Below are 22701 nucleotides of genomic sequence, written 5' to 3'. Positions count from 1 at the left end.
GCTCTTCCAAATTTGATGATGTTTTACTCTGGAAAAATCTAGTTGGGCGGTGGGTAAGTTGTGTCTTTATTTTAAGATCGTTGGGAGAATTGCAGGGTTTCTCTCCCATCTTCTCAGCCTTGGCTCTTTTGTGAGCAGCCCGCCGTCCAGCGCAACTTGTGTCCGGTTTTTCTTTTCACTCTTGTTTTCACCTAGTTAAATAATATGTTTTCAGGACGATTTAGTACGAGGGGGGCATTTCTGCCTGCAACAGCTGTAGAGAAGATATTCAAAAGGCAGGGGAGAGAAGGAGCAGTTGTGTTTTTAGCCCAATAATTTTCCTCAGAAAAAGGGTATATTTTAAAGCAGTTACGTTTTTATACCGGAAGCTTTTTTCTTGCCCCAACCCCCCTTGTTTTTGTTTTAACTGCCACCTCGAAAACTGCAGCTGCTTCACCTCTGCAAAATGCAGCTTCTGGAATACATGAGAGCAAAAAGCAGTCTGGCTGTTAATGCTCGTGCTTCTGGCCTTACAGGCCACCCCTTTTTGCTATTTTTTCTGTGACTCCTCTGCCTTGAAAAAACAGTACTTGATAAGGAAAATCACAAAGCCTTTCAGCTAGCTAGAAGCTGGCGCTCCTACATCTGAAGGACTGTAGGTTTTTTGGTGGGTTTTTTTTTTTTTTTTTTTTTTTTTTTTTATTTTGAACGCGTATGGGAGGCGGGGGGAGACCCGGGGAAAAAAAAAAAAAAAGGCCATTTCCGGTTTCTGTTCAGCAGCGTTTCAAATTTTTTTTCCCACAAGGAAGCAGCCGGATGACCTGTTGATGATACATCTTCAGTTGCTTTTTTGTTCCAGAAGGCGCCTGTAGGTTAGTGGAGATGGACAGGCTGCTCACATCTTCGTTTGCATGCGTTGTTGTGCGGTCTGTGTGGCTTTGTAATGTGTTAGGCTGGCAGTTTTGGAGTGAGTAATGTGGAGCTGAAGTTCAGACGTCTGCCCAGGACATTTCCCCCTTTCCTCTCCACCACAGTCCTTTCCCCCATGAAAAAACATGGCTTGTTGAAAATTGAGCATTGGTAGTTGGAAAATGAGGCTCTCTTGGTGCTGTGTAAGAGAAGTGTCCTAACTCTTTGAAGTCGTGTGAATGGCCTGGCAGGAAGCTTTAGGAATGCATTTTGGTTGTATGTAGGTTGCTGCTGGGTACCTTAAGCTTCAACATCTCCTTTTCCAAATGAATTAAACATGTAGGAGCACCTACTGTTACGCTGAGTAAAGTCGTGTGTAACGTGTGCCTCATGAATGTTTCCATTCTTACTAAACACTGGAATATATTTCTCAACACAGCAGGTCACCATGCTAATGTTCATCTTAGAAATTAACATTTTGAGTAACTACTAGTGTAATTTCAGTTAAAGAAGAATTTAATATAATACCTTTGCTACAACCATTTTGTATTTTGAAGGCAATATTGGTTTCTATTGAGAAACCAGGCATGGAAAACAGGATCCTTTCACTTCAGCATTTATAGCTAGTGGCTGAGTTTGTAGTTACAAAATAGAGGATCATGTGCTTGGAGACAATGGTATTTAAAACTCTTACTCATCTGTAAGGAGCTAATTACAAGTATTTTTTGATATAAAATGTCTTTTTAGACAGGAACTCTGGAATACAGGAAAGTGGAAAACCCAAAGCTGTTTGTAGATGCTAATCCGTGCCCTGAGCTAAAAAAGGGAGAATGAGGGTGTTTCATAAGAAATCAGTCACCTTTAAGTGCATACTTGTAAGAGAAATTACACAGCTGATTAGCAATTCCTGCTGGATGCCAGTAATTTGTGGTACTTATTGCTGGCTGGTCACTGTGCTCCTTGCTGGTTAGATTGTAAAAGTTTTGACTGAACATCAGGGTGAAAAAGTCCAGCTCCTTTGCCTTGCAGACATTCATTCCTTAATCTCCAGATTCACAAGCGTGCTGACAAACTGTCAAAGGAAGTGACAGCAAAGACATGGGATAGGAAGTAGGTCGAGTGCCGCTGAACGCTGCTGAGTTTCAGTGGAAAAAAAGTGAGCATGTTTCCATCTGATCTTGTTTCTGTTTCCTTTCAAGCTACCGGTTAGCAGGATGCACCAGGAAGTGTCACACTGCTACTGTAGTTCCCCAGTCCTACTGAAATTAATATTGCTTCTCCAGTCAGGCCCAGTTAGTCTACCTGGGTGAAAAGATTCATGGGGAAGAAGGTCAAATATCAATTTAGTTATGAAAAATCGTGTCAGTTAGGCAAAACTTTAGTGGCTTTGTGCCTCTCAGGAGATGGTGGGCAGGTCGTGGGATGCATTTCTCTATCCCTGTGCTGCTGTAGGCTCTCCAGTGGTTGCTTGGGGGTGGGCTGGGGCAATAGGGTACCATGATGGCATGTTTTTTGCGGCCTTAACATTTTGTAGTGGCAATTAGTAGTTACAAATGATTGTGTTTCTTCTTTAAAATGTTTGAATACAAAACATTGTATTCAAAAGCCTGCTTTTCAAGTTAAAAAAGATGGAAGCTCTTTTTCCTGCTAGAAATCCTTCTGAAACTTAAAAAAAATAAAAGCAAGGTCTACTTGTTTCTGCCTTCTGCTAAAAGCACTAAAAACTCTTTGAAAATAACTTGATTTGCAGAAAAATGACACTCTTGCACACTATCAGTATGTTCTTTTACAAGCATCCTGTATTTTATTGGTTTGAAAAGAAGCTTTTTCTTCAGGCAGGCAGAGGTTCTTAAATGCGTTGCTCGAGTGAGTGCACAGCTTTTGGGCTATCTCGGTGGGCCCTATGGCATGGCCTTCTTTTGCTGACCCATGTAACGTGATTGGTAGCACCAAATGTTCCTAGCTGCTCAAAGTGACCTCTCTGGAATAAGCCTGTAGTGATGAGTGATTGTGAAATAGTTGATTGAAACTACAGGTTTTGCAGGGACAAGCTGTTGTCCTCTGCTGGCACCCTGTGCTGGAGGTGGGTGCTCATCGGTACCAGTCCTGCTCCAGCAATGTCTCCAGGCTGGTGTGTGAGGTGGCATTTGGGGACGTGGGCTCAAGTGTGAAGGAGTCAGCAGCTTGTTTGGTTGAGGCTGAATGCAGTGCCTGGGTGGGAGTGTTTGGTTAAGGATTGATGGTATCCTCTGGAGCCTGCCATGCAGGAGCATGGCTCAGTTCAGGAGCAGGTAATAAAAATTAATCTGCTGACCTTGGTTTTAATCCATGCTGCTGGATTTAATCACAGTGACTTGAATGGCACCCATGGTACTTATGTAAATGCTGAATTTTGGGCTTGAATCTCATTCTCAAGAGCAGAGTGGACTAAACCTTGCAGTGAATTTCTGGCTGTGGTTTCAGGATTGGGAGTATCCTATAAATTTTCTCTTCTAATTAAAGCTATATTGCAGTTTTTAGATTAGAAGTGATTAAAACCTCTTACTCTGGTCCAGTAATTATATTCCTGTCAGGAAGACACTTTGCTCAATTCACACTCACTTTCCTTGTTCACTTGTATATGTTGATGAAGACTTGGGATATATGTCAGTGCTGGCTCAGATTGCTCTTGGTCTGCCTTGATGTTGGCTAGACAACCATGCCAACCAGATGTTTTTCTGTGCCTGCCTTGTTTGTAGAGATTAATTGCATAAATGTGTTTTAGAAGGGAGAAAAGCATTCCTTGTGAGGAGTTTTTTTTAATAGTAGTACAGAGATATTTGGAGCAGGGAGATGCTGGCCTGGCTACATCAGGGTGTGTGTATATGTGTGGGCAAGGAGGGTATTGAAAGGCTATGGTTAAAAAGGCCCAAACCAGAAATGATCTCTGGATTTTTTTTTTTGTTATTATTAAGGGTGGTTGATAATATGAATAGCTACTAGATAATATTTTGTGGATTTATTGAGGTTTTGTGTGACTGAGATATATGAATGTGTAGGTACTTGCAGGTTATGGGTTTGGAGTAAGTTAGTAAAGTAGGATTCTCTGGGGAATAGTTTGTTGGAGCTAGGACTTGAAGATACAAAACCAAAAAAATACCCCAATGCAACCAAAACCCAGAAAAAAATAATAAAGCACAAATCCCTGCCTAGCCAGACTTTTCTTTTAAATAGACCACTATCAATGGGTCTTTTCCTTGCATTGCCAGTTGATTAATCTGTCTGGATGTACTTAGCTGCTTGTATTTCAAGTTTGTAATGTTTCTGTAACTATATAACCCTTTGGGTTTTATTACAAATGCTTGAAAATACTCTTTTCTGAGCTGGGGTGCCTCTTTTCCTTACTTTATGGACAAGGTAGGGAATAGAATTTGAATTTGAGGGCACTGATTTGGTTTTTGTTGAGAAAACTGTTGACATTTGACATTGGTGGAGCTCAAGGCCTGCAAGAATTTGTGAAGGCATAGTGAGAAGAAACTTGGTGATGTGACTTGTTCATCTCACACTGTCCTGCTTGTCTCTTCAGTGTTTCTGCTTAATTATCTGAATCATGCAGTGAACAACTGCAAAGTTGCAGCTGTTGGGTTAGTTTGTCCCTGCCAGCTTATCCCCATGGATGGCAACCCCTTCATCTGGGCCAAAACCACTAATGGCTTCATTGTTCTTTAGGTCAGGAGAGTTCAAACTGGCATCTCTGGGTTAGGTCTAGCTTGAAACATTTCACTCAGCTGGTCATCTTTGCCCAGAAATTCATCAGTGATGTCTGGAACAGCTTGCAAGGCACCTGGGTAGAACTGTAGGTTTTAGGAAAGGCAGCTCCTGTGCCTGTGCAGCCTGCACATAGGGCCCCCTTAAACATCACATCCTTTGGGATGCTGTAAGGTGAGGTTTAACTAGTCACAAAGTTAGGCTTGGGCTTCCATATGTTTGTAATTCCTTTCCTTGCATCAAGATCATGCCTTTCCAAAATGCCCACTTTCTCTATTCCCAGATCCTTCTGCTTTTAATAGTCTAGCAGTATTAAACAGTAAGGACTTGATTTTTTAAAATCATACAAGCTTGGGTACTCCATCTGTATTTTTTTTTTTTTTTTTTTGTTCTAAGACAAATTGTTCATGTTAAATGATAAAATTGGTCCCTGAAGAATTTCTGGTAAGAAATCTCAAGGCTCCTCTTCTCTTTAAGCGTTAATACGTATACTGAGATTTTTGTCTCATGCTACCTTGATACCCTTTCCACTTATCTGAAGCAGTTGTAGTTCCATGAAATATTTTTACAAGAATAATTATTGCCTTAATCATGATTTAACACAAGCTTCAACAGGGAAAATTAGCAATGATCCTTATGTCAGATCGTGGAGCTGAACTGTTTATTTGGTATGAGGTTAGGGGTAAAAATGCACAATTCATCATATATGGAGGCTTACTAGAGAAATTTACTTACTTTTAAAGAACTTGTTGCTCATTTTGACTTTTTAATGCACCTCTTGGGATAAACTGCTATATTCTGAAAATGTCAGTTCTGTCATTTCCCACTAATTTTTTTCCTTTGTTTGGTTTACTTTTTTCCTGAGCCACTTCAAATACTCTGAGGAGTGCTCAATGTAAAAGAAAATAAATGCAGGTAGATATTTGAGTTGCTGTGTTTAGATTGCTGCTGTACTTTAAGGTTAGCAGAAGATGACTTTAAACTTCTGTGCTGCAGTGCAAGAGAATAAAGTGGCTTTGGCCCTTACTAATATTGGAGGTAGAGTATGTGCTCCCTCTTGGATTTGGATCTGACTCCTTTTTGCTGGGCAACTGCCATCTTTTGAATTTAGGAACATACTACAAAATCTTCTGATCAAAACAGAGAGAGTTCTTCCTTGTGTCGGAAACCAGAGTAGTTGACTTCATATTTGAGAAGCCAGTGTTATGGACTGTTCAGTCAATACTGCTATTTTCATCTTCATGATCAAGCTTTCATGGTAATTAGGTTTCAGATTTAGGATGCTGCTTTCAGAAGTCCACAAAAAACTGTATCATGCCCACAAGTGGCATGAACACGCTATGTGTGTGGTTGTATAGTTACAAGGGGAGAAGATAATAGTCCAGCTGTGAAACAAGTCATTGTGGTAACACCTAATTTCAGCACCCACAAAGTGTTTGAGTATTTATTTAATGTACTTTCAATAAAGAGTTGGGAGACAACCAGCTTGAATGGCCTGAAACTTAGAGACAGTCAGTTAAAAACTGCTTTTTAACAGGCCACAGGTGTGACAGTTCTTCAGTAGGTAGTGCAGAGAAACAGAAGGTCCAAAGCAGACACTTAATGTTTCATTAGTGCTTTTTCTCGTGGTAATGTTGAGACAGACTTGTGATGATAGTGCTGGCACTTCAGATAAACCCTACTTACTGCTCTAATCTGCTGTCCTTGTGTCTCTTAAAGTTAAAAGATTGTGTTTAATATACATACATATATATAGATATATATACATATCATATATATTTATAACTGCATTTCATACCCTGGGCTTAGCAGAACAAGCCTTAGACAAATTACATTGTAATGCATATTAGTCTGAAGACAGGTGATCACACCTTTGTGCTTAGATGACTTTCATGGCCAAGTCATCATCTCTTGATTCCTGTAGTAGGTGGATCCATCATACTGAATCTTTGTTTTTGTTTTTCTTTAATAATAAGGTAATTGCTATGCTGCTGGTAGCCCACATCAATTGTTTTAGTATTTATTAGGTGCTGCATTTGGTGGATGTCAAATATTCTAGTTGAGCTTTCCCTTTTGGTGCAGCGTGAGCAGTTGCCTGTTGGGTGAAGTTTCTGTAAACTGCTCAAGGTTGTTCCTGAGGGCTGGAGTGTACCATGGTGAGAGAAACAGCTTGGTGGGGTTTTTTCTCTTGTCTATTTTGAAAGAAGTGATGTATTACTGTATTAAGGCTGTCAGCCACCTGCTGAAGTTGAGGAACTCAACTTGATCATGCAGGCAAATAAATGCACAAATAGCTTTTATTTTTATCCATTGTTTTTTCTTGCATGTGTGCATATTTATGCAGTCAGTATTTTAGCTTTGTCAGAGGGTTTCTGAGCAGCAGATGTGAACACAGGGTAGGTTTTTGTACCTCTCACTGCTGGCTGAGAAAGGTCAGGATGCTCTAGTAGAAAGTGTGGGCTTATAAACGATTTGTGACTTAGATACAGCAACTACTTCTGAATTCCTGTGTCAATATATATGGGCTATTTAATTTTTTCCTCATTGAAATAAGCATTCATATATCACTCTTTTCAGATGTGCATAGACAGCAAGAGGAACCTCTGCTTCAAGAGGAGAAGTGCTACAAAAATTTTTGTTGCCTTTCTCTTACTTCCCCAACTTAGGGAAGGGACTCATTCAAGTTGCCAAGTATAAACAGGAGCAGAAAGAGGAGCCTGATCCAAAAGGTGAGGGAAGAGTTAATGCTTACGTTAAAGCTAAGAGAGATCAGTCATAGGGAGGAGTGAACATGATCAAGTTAATAATCATGGGTCTGGTGTCTTTCAGTCTCTTGAGTCTTATTATTTTAGAGCTGTTAATGAGGAGGAGTAAAAGTCAGATTTATCTGGCTGCTTTATATAGTTCATAACCCCAATCACCAAGAAATAATGGCTTTAAAGATTCAGATAGTGCTTGGCTAGCATGTAGAGTGAGATGGCATGAGAGGTTTCTTGACTTACTTCGGGCTGGTGTCAAGTGTAGCATTGCCTATTTCTTCTTCGCTTGCTGCTCCAGTTTCTCAGGGCAGGGCTGTGGCTGAGACATAACAAAGGTGGAATTGTGCTCTGCTCTCCTGTTCAGTTAGGAAAGAGCTCAAGACATAGGAGATGGCAGAGAGAGGAACCTGTGTGCTGAGATGGTGCAGGATGTCTCCAAAGCCCCAGATGGATGTTAGGCTTGTCTCTTGTTTTTTGTCCTTATTTTAAGAAAGGTAAGGAACTCACAGGTGTGTTGATTTTTAATTTGTTAATGTTTAGAGTCTGCTTCAGAAATGCAAGTAACTATTCAGCTACTAATCAAACCTTGCTCTGCTTTGAGGCATGTAAACTAATGAAGTACCAACAAATGGGAAGGTGGGTGAAAAAAATGATAGTGCAGCCTGAGTTCCCTCAGTGCAGGCTTCCCATTTTTCTTCTGCTTTCACTGTGTCAGATGTATAGAAGTGTCAACATGACTGAGGACCGGGCAGAAGGCATATATGAGGCACAAACCTGATGCTGAGCAGGAAAGCACAGTGCTTTGGAATGCGGGGAGGTCTAACATCTGTTTGTAACCTTTTGTCACAAGTGGAAGGGATTATAGAATGACAAATAGTGATTCTTTGCCAATGGGCATGGGTTCCATTCAGCATTGCACCAAGCATGCCAATTAGATTTAATACAAATGTTCCCAGAGAAAGATCACCTTGATTTAATTTTTTTTCAGATGCATAAAGTAAAAATGAACTGAGGCTCTCTGTTTGTTCTTTAAAGACTAAGTACTGTATTTCTAGCTCTTGGCAGACATTGTCCTTGAGTACTTCATGTTCCATTGGGCTTATGCCAAATTTAATGTACCGTGTGTACTGAAAGCATCAAAACCAGACTTACTTTAATTTTAGATTTTACAGTTACTGTTATTGATTTTTCTTAGAGCTGTTCCATCCAATCTGCTATCATCTTAATTTTTTTTTCCCTGCAGGAGTTTGGGGAAGAACCATGACAGTCTTTAATTGTGTGGCTAGGAACTGTTCATGTCAGTGAGAGCTGTAGATCAGACATCTCTGCAGTGGCCAGACTCTCCATTTGTAGAAGCTAAATCAGCCCACTGCGTTATTTGTGATCTCTTCAATACTGACTGATATGTTGTGACTGAGGACAGTGTTAAAAGCAGAGCCTGTCGACAGTCTTTCAAGAAACTTCATTTTAATAAAATCCTGAGACAGGAAGCTGAACATACCAAAAATTGTGAACTTTGGTTTTTCAGCGCTTCCATGCTTTATGAATAGAAAGAAGCCTGACAAAAAGACCTTGGACTCTGAAGAGACAAAAAAGGATGAGGTAGGAGAGAGAAGCAGAGCACAAGTAGGAATTGTGGTAGGTAGACAAAAAGAGGAAGGAAATAACTGAGGGAAAGAATAGGATAAAGTGCAAAACTTCCAACCAGTATGGGCTAGAGTGTTTGTTATGCTACAGTCCTTAGGTCTGCCTGTCCCTGCTTGACAGCTGTGTCTGCTGGCCTCAAATTTTGGCTGTTCTTCTTTTTATTTTCAACCCTCAAGGCGGAATAGCTCTGCATAAGCATGGCTTCTGGCCAGGTGGCTCATAGCACTCAGAGTGGAACAGGATTCCCCTCCATTGTGTTGATGTGGAGCAGCATGGCATTCGGTGAAGCCTGGGTTTTCCCTTTCACTCCTTCTGTTGAGGCTGCTTTTACTAAGTGGCAGTCTAGTCTGGTTTCTGCTTTGTAACTTTAACAACTCTAGCAGAGGGTAAAGTTGCTTAGTGTTTCAGAGACCTACATCTGAGTGGGGAGTCTCTTGATAGAGAGATACTTAAAATCGCAATGTGTTCTACATTCCCTGTTAATAATAATCCTTGTAGTTAAAGTATGTGGGAATTCCAAGTTAGTTTATATTGTAAGCTTAACCATGGCAGTTGGTGGTTTTTCTTAGACCTCACTCTTATGCTGAAGTACTAAGCATGGTTTTAAGTCAGGTATGTAGTTCTCAGCCACAGTTTATATTTCAGACTTTACTTCATCTCAGAGATGCTGATTAGTCTTTGGGAATGTTATTTCAGCTTTGACAATCTTCAGATATTGTCTCACAATTTTCAAATACTGTATTTTGTGACCTACACCTGTCTTCTCATTCCACTCCCAACAGTGTACTGGAGTCTCTATTTGGGGCTGTTTAGTTTCTGCCGGTTATTTTTGCCAGGCAGTGTCAGAAGATGCTTTCCCAACCAAGTGACCAATTCAGAAGAATTGTTGGTGGAAGAGTTTTCCAACTGGACCGTAACCTGTGTTAACATTGGTGTATCCCAAGTTTTATTGTAGCAACTGATTATGGAGGTACCTTGTATTAATATGAGCAGACAAAATACTCCCATGGGAAGAAAATAAGTGTACAGGAAATGACTAAGCCTTGATGAAGACAGAACTATAGATTGTTCCAAGTGTGTTTTTGTAACTGAGACAGAATTTTAATTTTTTTCATTTGTTGCTGTTAATGTGCTTGTTTTCAAGCTTAGTTTTACACCATCTTTCATATAAGCTTAGTTTTAACTCCATATTCATGCTAATAAGATTATTGTTGTACTAAGCGGTCTTTTACTGATGAATATAGCTTCTGCTACTTAAAAGAACAAAAGTTGAATAGAAGAATGAGCATACAGAAAACAAAGCTAGTGCTAGTTAAAAATGGGAGTAAATTTTCCTTTTTTTTCAAGATTTAACATAGCTTTTAAGTACTGCTCAGAAATAAATTCTTATTTCCTGTTATCTCACTATTATTTAGTCCATTTGTTTAAAAATACACAATTTTACTATTTTTCTGGAAATGAACACATTCATATGGAAGGTGGTCCCAACTCTTGGCACCTGTCATCTGTTCAGGTGCACTCGTCACTGAGTAAATCCATTTGAGAAGAGTGGTCTGTGGAAATCAGGGTTGTGCAGAACCTTGTGCCATGTAGCTGCTGGGCCACTGGCAGGCCTGTTGCTTTTTCAGGCAGCAGTGCTTTGTGACACCTTAAAACTGTTTAACTGCAGAATGTGTTCCTGTTATACATTAGCAACTAAGTTCAGGCATTCCTGAAGTCATGGAAATAGGTGATAAATAGCAGCTCTCTGATGCAGGACTTCTGTTTTTGCGTGCAAAGCTCATGCCTCTGTGCTAGTGGCCAGGTTTGTCAATGAAGAGAAGAATTTGGAAGAGAGCTCTGGTCATTATCTGGTCCAACTGCCCTTACTCTAAGTAGTTTAAAGTTAAAGCCAGTTTCATCCCTTTATTTTGCATGGTTTTAAATAACACACAGCCAGGGTGTCTGCTGACAGCACCTGTCTAATGCTTACCTGCAACTGACAATCTTCTGTAAATGTAAAACTATGACTTATCCAGTATAATTCCAGAACATATTCTTAAATTTCAGTAGATTTTGAGTGTACCAACTGGCAACTGAATTCCCTCAGTAATGTTGAAGAACTGAGCATTTGAGTTGCTTTGCACTAGGAGTACTGACTGGAGAGAAGGGTGTACGCTGTGTTCAAAGACGTGTTTATTCCGGGAGACACTGAGCCGGCCTCTAGGAAACCATTCTTTACAGTGGCTGTGAGTGACAGGTGGATCTCCTACCTGTGCCTCTGCCAGCTGACAGTTCTCAATTGCTGATGTGGATGGGGCTTAACCATATGGTCTCACTCTGGCTTTCTCTCGCAGTGTTGAAAATCGTTGTCCTGTCTGCACTAGCAGCTAACTGAGCTCAGCTCATTGCTGACAGCCACCATCATCAACAGGTCCCTTTCCCTCTGCGCGTGAGGCTTTTGATTATGTATCGTAAATCCAAGTGGAAGCGTGGGTACAATCTCGAGGGGCTTGGACACGGTGAGTTTGCATCTGCACAGTTGTTCTACAAGAACAAACTTCTTTACTTGAACATGATCTCTTTTCAAATTTTTCATCTAGAGAATTTGGTAACTACTTCTAGAGTTCCTTTCAAATAGAGCTTTTATTTACCTCTGAGAGATTTTGATTGAGATAAGCTGCTCAAAGTACAAGTGTAGAACAACACAAACTACTTCTATTGTCTTGCTGTAACTATCCGTAAAGGTATTTGTCCTCTAATCACTATATTTTTTTAAAAGAAGTGGAAGAGAATGGCTTTAGTAATTCATTGGATAATATCTCTCTGCAGCAACCATAGCTTTTATAGAATGCAGATTATTAGTGACATGCCTTCTAATCTGTGCCAAATTTACGTAATCTTGGATTTCTACCTAAGGTTATTTCCAGAGGCTCTGATACAATATTTGGTGCCTGATGAGAGTAATGCCTTCTCCATCTCATCTCCCTGGACTGTGCACGCACATAGCTCCCCCTCCCCAGATCTGAGCTACGCAGTCCTTGGCCTGTCTTTACTCCAGATCTGCTGAACAGAGCTTTTCCATGAGCTGAATTTTCTCACTAACTCAAGAGAAACAAATTAATTGTGGGAGTTTCCTTAGAGGTTCAGGGAGCTATGCCTTAAGTTTTGTTATTAGACTGACTGTGTATCCTTCTGATGTGGTAGGCTTAAAGTTCTTGCATTGCTTTCTGTAGCTTTGCCTGTGAATGTATCTGTGGCTTGTTCTTTTTCCTTGGCCCTCTGGTTTGAGGACAGCAGCTGCTGCCTTCTCTCAGTATTGCTTGAACCAAAGTAATAAGGTGTTGTGAGAACATCAACTTTACCTTGCTTAGACCAGTTTACAAGTGGAGTTAATGCTAGTGAAATTAAGAGCTGTGATTAATAGCAAGAGGACTTCTGGCATATAATTTTGAAAATGTTTATAGTTTGATTTTACATCTCAGGGAATTGGAGCAAATAGGCATGAGATGCTAATCATAATAATGTTTTTCATGATCAAAGCTATCAGTATGGCTGCTATTTCTGTTTCAACTGCCAAAGTCCTGAAACTAGTTATGAGCAGTCAGTATTGGTGGTTAACAGCCTGAAACATTTTAGGTGTGGGAAATACCACTTCATTATTCAACATGAGTTTGCTGACTTGAATTCATGCTGCATATTTATTTTAGTTTCTGATCAGCCCTGTTTTTCAGTGTGCCTCTTGATTTTCTGTCAAGTTTCTGTCGTGAGTGAATTCTTAGTCCAAAATTCCTAAACTCTGTCAGTATGTTTCAAGGGGAAGCTCAAGAGGTCGTGCGGTATGGTGTAGACCTTTAAAAGTAATGTAGGTGTTACAGCTTTGTTTTAAAAACTTGAGAGTCTTGTTGGAAAATGCATTAGGAAGAGGTTCTGTCTAATGAAACATGGTGGTCTGAGAGGACTTGCTGTGTTCAAGCACTTGTACATAGGCTAAAAACACTTGGAAAAACTCTAGGAAGAGCTGTGAAACAGGGTTGAAGCTTGTGGCTTCAGAAGCTGGAGGGTGCCTGGCGTTTATGTGCTTCATCTCTTCAGAGAAACAGTACACAAATACTGTACCTGACAGTGAACATTGTCTCTGATGGCACTGTAGTTATTTTGAAGGTCTGGGGCTTATCCAGAATCAGAGTGGTGAATTAAATTACATGTCCAGCCAAGATTTGCTCTAGTGCAGTCTTGCATAGGTAGGCTGATAGTGATCTTGCTTATGCTGCTGAATTCAGTTGCCTTCAGTGCAGCTGAATCCTTACTTAGCTGCATAATTGGGCTCAGGTATCAGGTCTGGTGAAGCGACCTGGTAGATGATGAAAAACAGAATATGGACTTCAATTTCTTAATTTCTTTTCCTTACTTAGCATGCCTTTTCTAGGGGTTTTTTTAGGGTTTTTTTTTTGGAATAGTATGCTTTGAAACAAAGTCAGTTAGTACAATTGATCATCTGCTAATCAGATGAGCTAAAAGTCTCAGTTTTATTTTTGTGAAACATTGGGAAAGCTTAATATAGTAATAAAAAGAGAGAGAGAACTAAGTCTTCTGCTTTGTTACTATGACAGGCAATAATCCTTCCTTGCTGACCAGTACCTTAGCTGTTCCAGGCATGGCATGATGTAGTTTTATTTTTTTAACAAAGGCTTTATTTAGATTATCCTTTTAACTAATGGTTTTGGCACACTTTAAAAAGACACTTAAGGAAGAGTATCTTATTGCAGAATTCCAATCTGGGCTAAACTTACAGGCTGCAAGTATTTTTACTTTTTAAAATTTAATTAGAGAATCTTCATTTGTGACAGTAAAAACCATCTTTGGAGCATGTTGAGTTTGCAGGCAGTTACCTGAAAGGCTGAAGTTCTGTCAAAGGATTCGGTCTTCTGTACACTGGAACTGGCTTAGATTACTCTGTGCATTTGTGGTTGAACTGAGATTTTATGTTGCTTTCGATTAACAAGAAAGCTTTTCTTATGATCTTTGATTTCAGTTGGCTGCCACTTCTCTGAGAGTTTTGACTATAATATTTCAATGCCCCTTTGTGTTAGGCCTTCTGTTATCTCTGCTTAACTTTTTTTTTTTTTGCCTGTAAAGATAAATCTTGCTGCTTCACTGTATACAATCATAGTGGTATTGTTTTGGGGGTGAGAATTGCAGCCTTTCTTTTTCTTATACAATTGTTATGGTTTAGGTAGACTTGTATATTAAAAGTTAAGGAATAAGCAACGTGCTATGTCTTTGGGAAACAAAGACATTTATTTAAATGTATTAATTAAATAATTAGTAAGTAACGTGTGAGGATTTTCATATTGCTGAATGGGAGAGGATGACTGGAAGAGACAGGTCTAGCTGTGAATAGAAATCCAGTAATTCCTTAACTCGCACCCCTTCATGTTAGGCTCAGTCCTCTTTTTAAAAAGAAGGACCTAGAACAAGTAAAACGTATAGTTAGTCCTGCAGCTGGGCTTTGGCAAATCCTAGTAGAGCAAATGTGAGGATGCTTAGTCGTAAGTTTTAATAGCAGAAGCAGTAAAATTCAGGTCTCTGTCACAAAACTGGCAATATGCAGTTGTTCCCAAAAGCGGTGCTTTGCTCCATGGGCACCAAGCTCTAACTCACAGTTCTTGTTGGGCAAGTGTCAGGGCTGAAACTTTGTGTCAACAGCTAGGAGTCTGCATTTTGGGCATATATTTACGTCACTCTTTTGAGTAAATGAAAAAAGTGTATCTTATGTCTGATACGGGAGAGCTACTATAACTGTTAGATTTTAAGCTTAGGCCACAAATTGGATTTTAAGTGAAGACTTTTAGAGCAAATAGGTTTTTTGTGCTTACCTGTTTTTATTGGTTTTGGGTTTTTAAAATTTTTTCTGCAATTTAAATTAAGTGCCTCCCTTCTAACAAGGAAAAAAAGCCTCAGCTTGGAATTGATTACTAAAATAAAAATACTTCACCTCAGAAACTCCAGTAAAATTATTGGAGATTATATACTCCTCGTGTTGGTTTTGTAACATTGTATAGTGTTGGTAACATGTCAGAGTGGTTGACCTTGCATCTTTTTGTCCTAGCAGTCATGTTTGCATGCCAGGAAAACTATTATAAAATTGAGGAGAGCAAGCTTCTGACAGTGCTCTAGTTATTTGTATGGTTCAAGGTTTATTTTGGGGATATTTAGCATTTCACTGATGTAAGTGTGTGGATTAAAAGTGCAGAATTACTTCAGTGTTTTAAAAAGTTGAGGTGTAACAGTGGCTGATTTCTTTCCTTTATGTTTAGGGAATATCTGTTCTACAGCTGGGGTTGATGTTAGTGGAGTGAGACTGAGCATGCTTAAAAATTTGTTCTGACACTGAGTTGCATAGAGGCAACACACGGTGAGTGCTAAAGGCAGCTCTGATGATCAGCCTGACAAACTTGTAATTTTCATCAAAACTCACCTGACACTTCATAAAGTCATGCTGGGTGTCTAGTGTTGAGTTGGGTCCAATGACTTTGCCATATTTGATATTCTTTAGGTTTTTTTAGTATTTCAGTTGAATAGTTAATTACACAGATTATATTCCTTAAATGTTTGAGGGTTTTTTTTGGTTGTTTTGTTTTACTTTGAATTGGCATTGGTCCAGAAGCTTGAATGTATCAGACATCTCTGAATCTGGGTAGTGTCTATTTGTGTTAAGGTTGCCCCATGACAGTTCATTACCTCTGAGCCATCTGCTCTACAAAGGGATGGCAGGAGGCATCGCTAAGCACAAGAGTTACAGATGACAAACCTCTAAGAATAGGTGTGAACGAGGCTCCGCTCAGCTGTGAGTTGTTATTACCAATTTGAAGCAATGTTCACAAACAATATTAGTCCAGACAGGGCCAATCTACCCTGAAAAGCTTGCAAAGATCACTTCAGAAGAGCCAGATTTCTTGGAATTAATCAGTCTGCACTGAATGGCTGAATGGAAAGGGGCAAGTGAAATGGCTTCTCCAGACTAGACTGTTGCTGTTAACTTTGCTGTGCTGGAAAAACAGCGCCTAAGGTTTCCATGGAAGATACCCACACAGGCAGTGTATGGGTTAAAGTGGAGGCTTCTCTTAATCTCTTTCCCAAGGTTCAGAAAGGAAGAAGTCTGTACTATATTAACCAGTCAATGTGGTTAATAAATAATTGGTGCTGTAAATCATGTGAAATTTATTTCCAAACTCTTTAAAGTGCTGTGTTCTGAATAGTCTGGTACTGTTCAAAAATTACTTGGTTGTGGTGCTGTCAAAACTGCTGGGTTTTGTGGCTGTATGCACTTTTCAGTGTATTTGTCCAATACTGTTTCCTATTTCCTGAATGGAAAAATTCTTCTTTGAGAGAAAACAAGTAATTCTTTGCACAAAATCTGGCTCTCAAGGCATCCAGGTACAAAGTGCGGAGCAAAGGTCATTACTAGAAGTGAGTTTGCAAGAAGATACTTCTGCATGTCAGAAAAATGCCTGAAAGAGAAAGAAATGCAGATTTTATTTCATGCTTGTGTTAGTTCAAATCTAGCTCTAACTTTTCAACCTTTTTTTTTTTTTTGCTTTGGAGGCTTCTCCTGGTAGCTTTGAAATGTGAGTTGGTAAGTACAGAGAGCCAGAGTACTGACCCACGTAGATCTTTAAGCTTGGGTTTTTGTTTAGTGTTTTGGGGGTTTTTTTATTTGGTTTTTTTTTTTTTTTCCAGAAGAAATTGTTCAGCTGCTTTGCTTGAACATTTTATGTCAAATAAATAAACTATCATTAGTTGATGAGAAATATTCTGAACTTGTGTTCTCAAACATCAGTTTTAAGAGTCTTAGTTCCTAGCCCAAATTTTGAAGGTTTATATTCACACAAAATTCTCCTGTGGAATTCTTTTGGATCAAGGAAGAACATTTTTTTGTCTTCAGGAACATTTTCTTTGCTGGTAGAATTACGGAGTCAAAGTGCTGCCTTGCTAATGTAATTGCATTAGAGTTTGCAGTGTGACGTAGCATCCTTGAAAATTCTGGGGCAGTCCATGAAACTACAGCTGAACTTTTTAACACTGCCATACAATGGGTGCATCACTTTGGCATTTGCTGGAAAAATGTTCTGCCACAGTGCCTGTCACTCTCCCTGTACTCAACCATCTAAAATTGCCTTTGTCTTCATCTGCTAAATTTTGTCTGACATATGCTGAGTAGACAAGAAGCAATACAGATTTCAAATGCCTGACTCTTTTGAAAACAGACAGACTACTGTCTTAGTACCAAAATGCCTTCGCTTATCTTTTATGACCCACATTCTTGGGAATAGTTCTTTTTCCACTTGTAACTGAAGGCTGTACTAGTTTAAAGTTCCCATATCAGGTTAGATACCTTCCCTTATGTAAAAGTAACATCCCTTATGTAAAAGTAACATTTTTCTTTGGACATAGAAAATTGAAAGTTTGAAACTAGTGATAACCTTGAAAACCTGCAACTGTAAGTCAAATGTGAAACAATGATTTCCTTAGCTGTTAATTAAAACCTGACCATATGGTCAGACCAAAGTCCCTTGGGTCTCTATAGAAATAGTACATCTCCCTCTCTGACACCCTGATTTTTTTAAGATTTTCTAAGCCTTCTAATGTTGACATTTTTGTAGCGAACTTTCTCACACTTTCTGCAAATAACATTGTTTTGCATTCTTTTATGAAAGAGGAGAAATTTGATGGACAGTTAGTTTGTCCAGTGTCATTGGAGAGGTGGCACTGTCACCCTTCAATCCACTGTCACTTTTGGAAAACTATAAATGTTGGAGTCAGAAAATAAACTTCCTTTTTTCTCTTCACCTTGAGAACAGAGGTGTGCGCTTGTGTTCTTTCGTGTCCTATAGTGACACATCTCCGTGGTTGAGGTATTCTCTCCTGGGCTTTTTTTGCTGGGAATATATTTGGCACAATAATACCAAACATTGCAAGTGACAGGAGCCAAGAGTAGCTCCCAGTTCTCCCTTGTACCTCTAAAGAAGTAAATGTATTTCTGCCTCAGCTAAGGAGTAGAACTTAGGAATGGCATCTCTAGCACTGAACTGCTACTATTTGGGAATGACCTTTTTTTTGTTAGGTGTTAGTGCTTGCATAGAGGTAAAGTGCAAATGCCTGTTTATTTTTATAAGCAATAAACCTCTTAACCAAATTGGATTAGAAGTGTAGGAAGTAAAGTATTGTGCCTGTATATGCTAAATCATGCATTGCCTATGAGATTAGAAAGAAAAGAAAAAGATCTGATCAACTGGGGTGGGATTTTTTTTCACTGAGCAGTAACAAACTATGAACAGGCAGGGGGTCCAACCCCAGAAGGCATTGGAACTGTACTGTTTGAATTCCTGGCTGTAGGAGGTGATGCACATGAGAACTAAAGGGTGCAAAAAGTTATTTTTGTGTTTATGTATAAATGCAAGTTGTATTAGCATAAAAATTGGTTCACCTTAGTTTTTAAGGGGCATCTTTTAGTGCATCAGGACATAGTTCATTATTCCTCTATTAGAAACCTATTGACCATGTGACAAGTAATCAGGTCTTGTGCTCTTGGGTTACTGCTTAAAGTAACATTTGTTCTGTACCTGAGCTCATAAAAAAGTATTTAAAGTATTCCTAAAAAGATGTCCTTGACAGTCAAAAGTACAGGAAACAGAGGTGCTGAACCCAGTGTGTTCGTACAGAGCTCTGACATCTCCTAGCAGGCCACTGTGCAAACCTGACCCTTGGCTTGCAGAGAGGAGGCAGCCCTCTGACAGCTCTCCAGAGGAATATAGGTCATATGCTTTCATGTGCAAATGCTGGAGGTGATATGTTTAGAAAGGACCAAGTTTTGTACCTTGTCTAAAGTTTGAAGGGAAGCGGAAGAATATAGTAAGATGGCTGTTTAATAGCAGTGATTTGCGCAGTATTCAGGTATGAGCTACGGACTTGGACGCTGTTGTGCAGGAGTCAGGGGAGCTGTTTTGAAGTTATCCAGCACTTATTTTTACCAGAATTGCAGAGGGACTACAGTCAAAATTGTGGGTGTCAAGAGTTTAGTAAGCGTGGTTAGGAATTTCGGATAAAGCAAAGGGCTGTTAGATAGATTGAACTTTTTGCTTCGTGATCTCTTTGAGGGTAAATATATTTGCCTTCTTGTAAGAGGTCCATTTGTGTGATGTGGAAGTTGATTAGAAACTGTACTGAATAGTTTTTAAACTTGTCCCTCTTAACATAATTTTTCTCTAGAATGTGAGTGTGGGGAGACAGCCAGTTATAACTGAATTTCTATAACTGAATACTTTTCCTATCTTTTTTTGCTAATCTGAATGAATAATCTAACATGAAATGTTTTTCATCACTGAGATAAAGATGTTTTTCAGAACTGAAAGTGTTACTACATCTAGCAACTGTCTTAGAATTCTCTTTACAAGTCCGTGGTCAAATGATCTGGCTTTGTGGGAATGAAAAATTTCAGGTAATGCAGGTTCAGCTAGTTCTACTATAACCTTAAAGGCTTTGCAAGTACAAAAATCGTGTCTTGGAAATTAATTCAAATTGGGCCTCTCTTTTTTTATTTAGGGGAAACCATAATACCTGAAGCTCAGTGAATCTGTGTTCTGATGCTGAAAGTTTGCTGAACAATATCTAAAAAATTCTTTAAAGAAATGCTTGTGCCTAGCCAAGACTAATTGAACCAGAAATGATCCTAGAGAACTTTAAAAGAAATCTTTTACAATTGCTTTTTACAAGTACCTGGGAAATTAAAGTTACTGTCTTGGAAAGAAGCCTGGTGCAGACTTGGCAGATGACTTGCATCAGTTTGACTCTTTTGGAAACAAGTGTGCTTTCTTCAGAATGAGGCTTTGCCTATCATTCTTTCAGTCTTGAATTTTTAGGAATTCAGCACATCTGACAGTTCAGGTGGTACTTGAAGCCAGATGAAGAACCATCTCTCCTGGTTTCAGCTGGGATAGAGTTAATTTTCGTAGCAGCTGCTACAGTGCTGTGTTTTGTGTTTAGGATGAGAATAGTTTTAATGCACTGATGTTTTGCTGAGTAGTGCTTACTCTGAATCAAGGACTTTACAGGTTTCCATGTTGTGCCAGCCAGGAGCTGCACAAGAAGCTGGGAGGGAGCATGGCCAAGACAGGTGACCCAAACTGGCCTAAGGGATTCCCGTAGTGGACATCATGCCCGGCATTATAAACTGGGAGAGTTGGCTGGGAGGGGCTGGCTGCTGCTCATGGATGACTTGGCCATCAGTCAGTGGGGTGGTAAGCAATTGTGCATCCCTTTCTTGGGTTTCCTTTCTTTCTCTGTTCATGTTGTCTCCCTTTTCCTTACTATGTTTTGTTTTAGTTTATTTCAAATGCTTAATTGTTGTTATTGCAACCCGAGTGTTTTACCTTTTTTTCCCTGACTCTCCTGCCTTTCTCAGGAGCCAGGGGAGATGTGAGCAAGCTGCAGGGTACTTGGTGACTGGCTGGGGTTGGTTAAACCACAGGATTGTTTTAAGAGCAGCTTAATCCCCAGATGTCTTACTTGGGCAACAGTGGCTGTGTTAATTTGCTCATTGGGACCCATTTCTCTTGTGGAGGACCTCCCTGGTGGAACAGGACTTCATAAGAAATGGTCATTACATTTGTCTGATGACAAAGTGTGACTCCTGTGATGGGAAGTGCCTCTGTGCAGTGTGATGACTTGTTGCCACTCTGTAACTAGGCTACTTCAGTCTTACGCTTCAGTCACAAATTGATCCACAGTTGCTTAAGGATCACCATCGCTGGATGAACAGCATTTTAGAGTTGGCAAATCTGTTTGAAGGAGACTTTGTTGTGCCTTAAGAATTCAAGATTCTATTTAGATCTTTTACTCAGCTGTCCTGAAATTCTAATTAACCTCTCCTACCCCTTCCAGAAGGTGGTCAGTGTAGAAGAGTTCATAAAGTATCATCTACCCTTCATGTCACAGAAACTTGAGATGCAGAAAAGGGTTCTTATCTGGAAGCTGTAGCTGTAACAATGGACCTTTGTTTTCCTGGCCCCTGTAAGAACTTTCTTACTTCTTGCCATAAGCCACCACACAGTAGTGTAGGGGATTAGGTCATTTCCTTCCCTTCTCCTCTTCCTGCAGATTATTTGATTAGCATTTCTATTGTATACTCTAAATAGCATGTTCTTGGCTTCAGGCTGGTCTCCCCCCCCCTCTATAATCTCTTTAAAACACTGTAGTATGACTTTTTATTAGCAGCATGACATGGGAACTCCTTGCACAGAGATTACATGTGACGTAACACAACAAAAGATTAATGAGGCTGGTAAGTCAGTAATCTTCCTTTCTTTCTTCTTCCCTCATGCACCTGAGATTGGTTCTGGGAACCCCCTAACAGTGCTAATGCCTTAGAATACATGAAATATTTTTCTTATTTGGATGTCATTGCCTTTGATCAGAATTCAGCCCCGGACTTCATGGGAAACTGAATTCAGGTTGTGTATAGTGTATGTTCAACATTCAGCATTGAGTGTACAAATATACCTCCCCCTCGGATCATTATGTGTCCTGGTCCTCCACCAGGTGTTTTACTCCCTTTTCTCAGTGTTACCTTCAGTCTCTGTTTTAATATAGCCTGTGTGCAGTAATTTCAAGCTCTTATGCTGCATGGGGTTTTTAGTCTACTCCTTGCCTGTTTTGTTGAATAAAATTATCAACAGGTTGTTTAGAACATCAGTCTTGAAAGGTAGTAGTAATATACTGATAAGGTTAACTCCAGCATGAAGAGTTTGCCATTCAGGCTTCTTGCTGGTCTGGACACTAGAGGCTGTAGTGTTGCCTGTTGCCCGAATCTGTAAGGCTGTCTTTTCAGCTGGAACAGCTAGAAGTGCATTCCTCTCCAGAGCTCATGTTGAATGTCATGTGAAATCACGTAATTGTATCAAACTGTACAGCATCTGTTTGTGAGTCAGATAGAAGAACATGACGATAGAGCCCTTTATTTCTTTAACAGCTTCAAAGAAAGAACCTCCCCTGCAGTTCAGCATCACTTCATGAAATTAGTAGTGATATCTTGGGCTACAGATTGCATTGTTTTAGTCTGGCATGGTATCTGTACTCCAGGAGAAATCAGCTCACCTAGCGACATGCCTAGCATGCTGGAGGCATTTCATTCCAGTCCGCAAGGCATGGCGTAGTTCTTGTGATTCTGTGAAAAATCATTAAACCCTCCTCATCATAAAGGTGAGGGGCAGTGCTGGCACAAGAACAGCTGAGTAGAACATGGCTGTGGGTAAACACAGGCAGGGAGACAAAGTGGTTCAAACTCTGTTGGGTGTGATTTAGAGGCAGCCACATAGAAGTGTGCCTAGGGGCAAAAAAAACCCCTCAAAAATGGGGTATGATTAGCTATAAAGATGGGGCATGATTAGTTATAAAAAGGATAGTGTGTGGTGTTGCCTGATCGCTCCAGAGGGTCACTAATATGAAGGCAGGTAAGGATTGTTATCTGCAGGAGGCTGGTTGGGGTGGTAGAAAGCAAATCCACCTGCAGCTGCTTCTTAGGTGGTTGCAGCATAAAATAATCTACAAGCTTATTAACCTGAATGTTGAACAGCTCTGCATCTGTAAAATAAAGAATTTCTGGGAATTAAGGAGTTCTAGA

The 22701-nt window shown here is 39.8% G+C and overlaps 1 protein-coding gene across 3 annotated transcripts in view; it reads left to right on the top strand.

The window, feature by feature from the left end:
• Positions 1 to 22701, top strand: part of PELI1 (pellino E3 ubiquitin protein ligase 1) — a 43006-nt gene that overhangs the window by 986 nt on the left and 19319 nt on the right. The window contains exon 2 of one of the 3 annotated variants that reach the window (XM_018921084.3): positions 11378 to 11542. The exons of the other annotated variants lie outside the window; for them this stretch is intronic. Coding sequence (XP_018776629.1) covers positions 11488 to 11542 — 55 coding nt within the window. The 5' untranslated portion in view covers positions 11378 to 11487. The remainder of the gene's footprint in view (positions 1 to 11377; positions 11543 to 22701) is intronic. 3 annotated transcript variants of the gene reach the window in all.

Source organism: Serinus canaria, chromosome 3 (assembly GCF_022539315.1).
Source record: "Serinus canaria isolate serCan28SL12 chromosome 3, serCan2020, whole genome shotgun sequence".
Classification (NCBI taxonomy): Eukaryota; Metazoa; Chordata; class Aves; order Passeriformes; family Fringillidae; genus Serinus; species Serinus canaria.
This window is presented reverse-complemented; position numbering and strand designations above follow the sequence as displayed.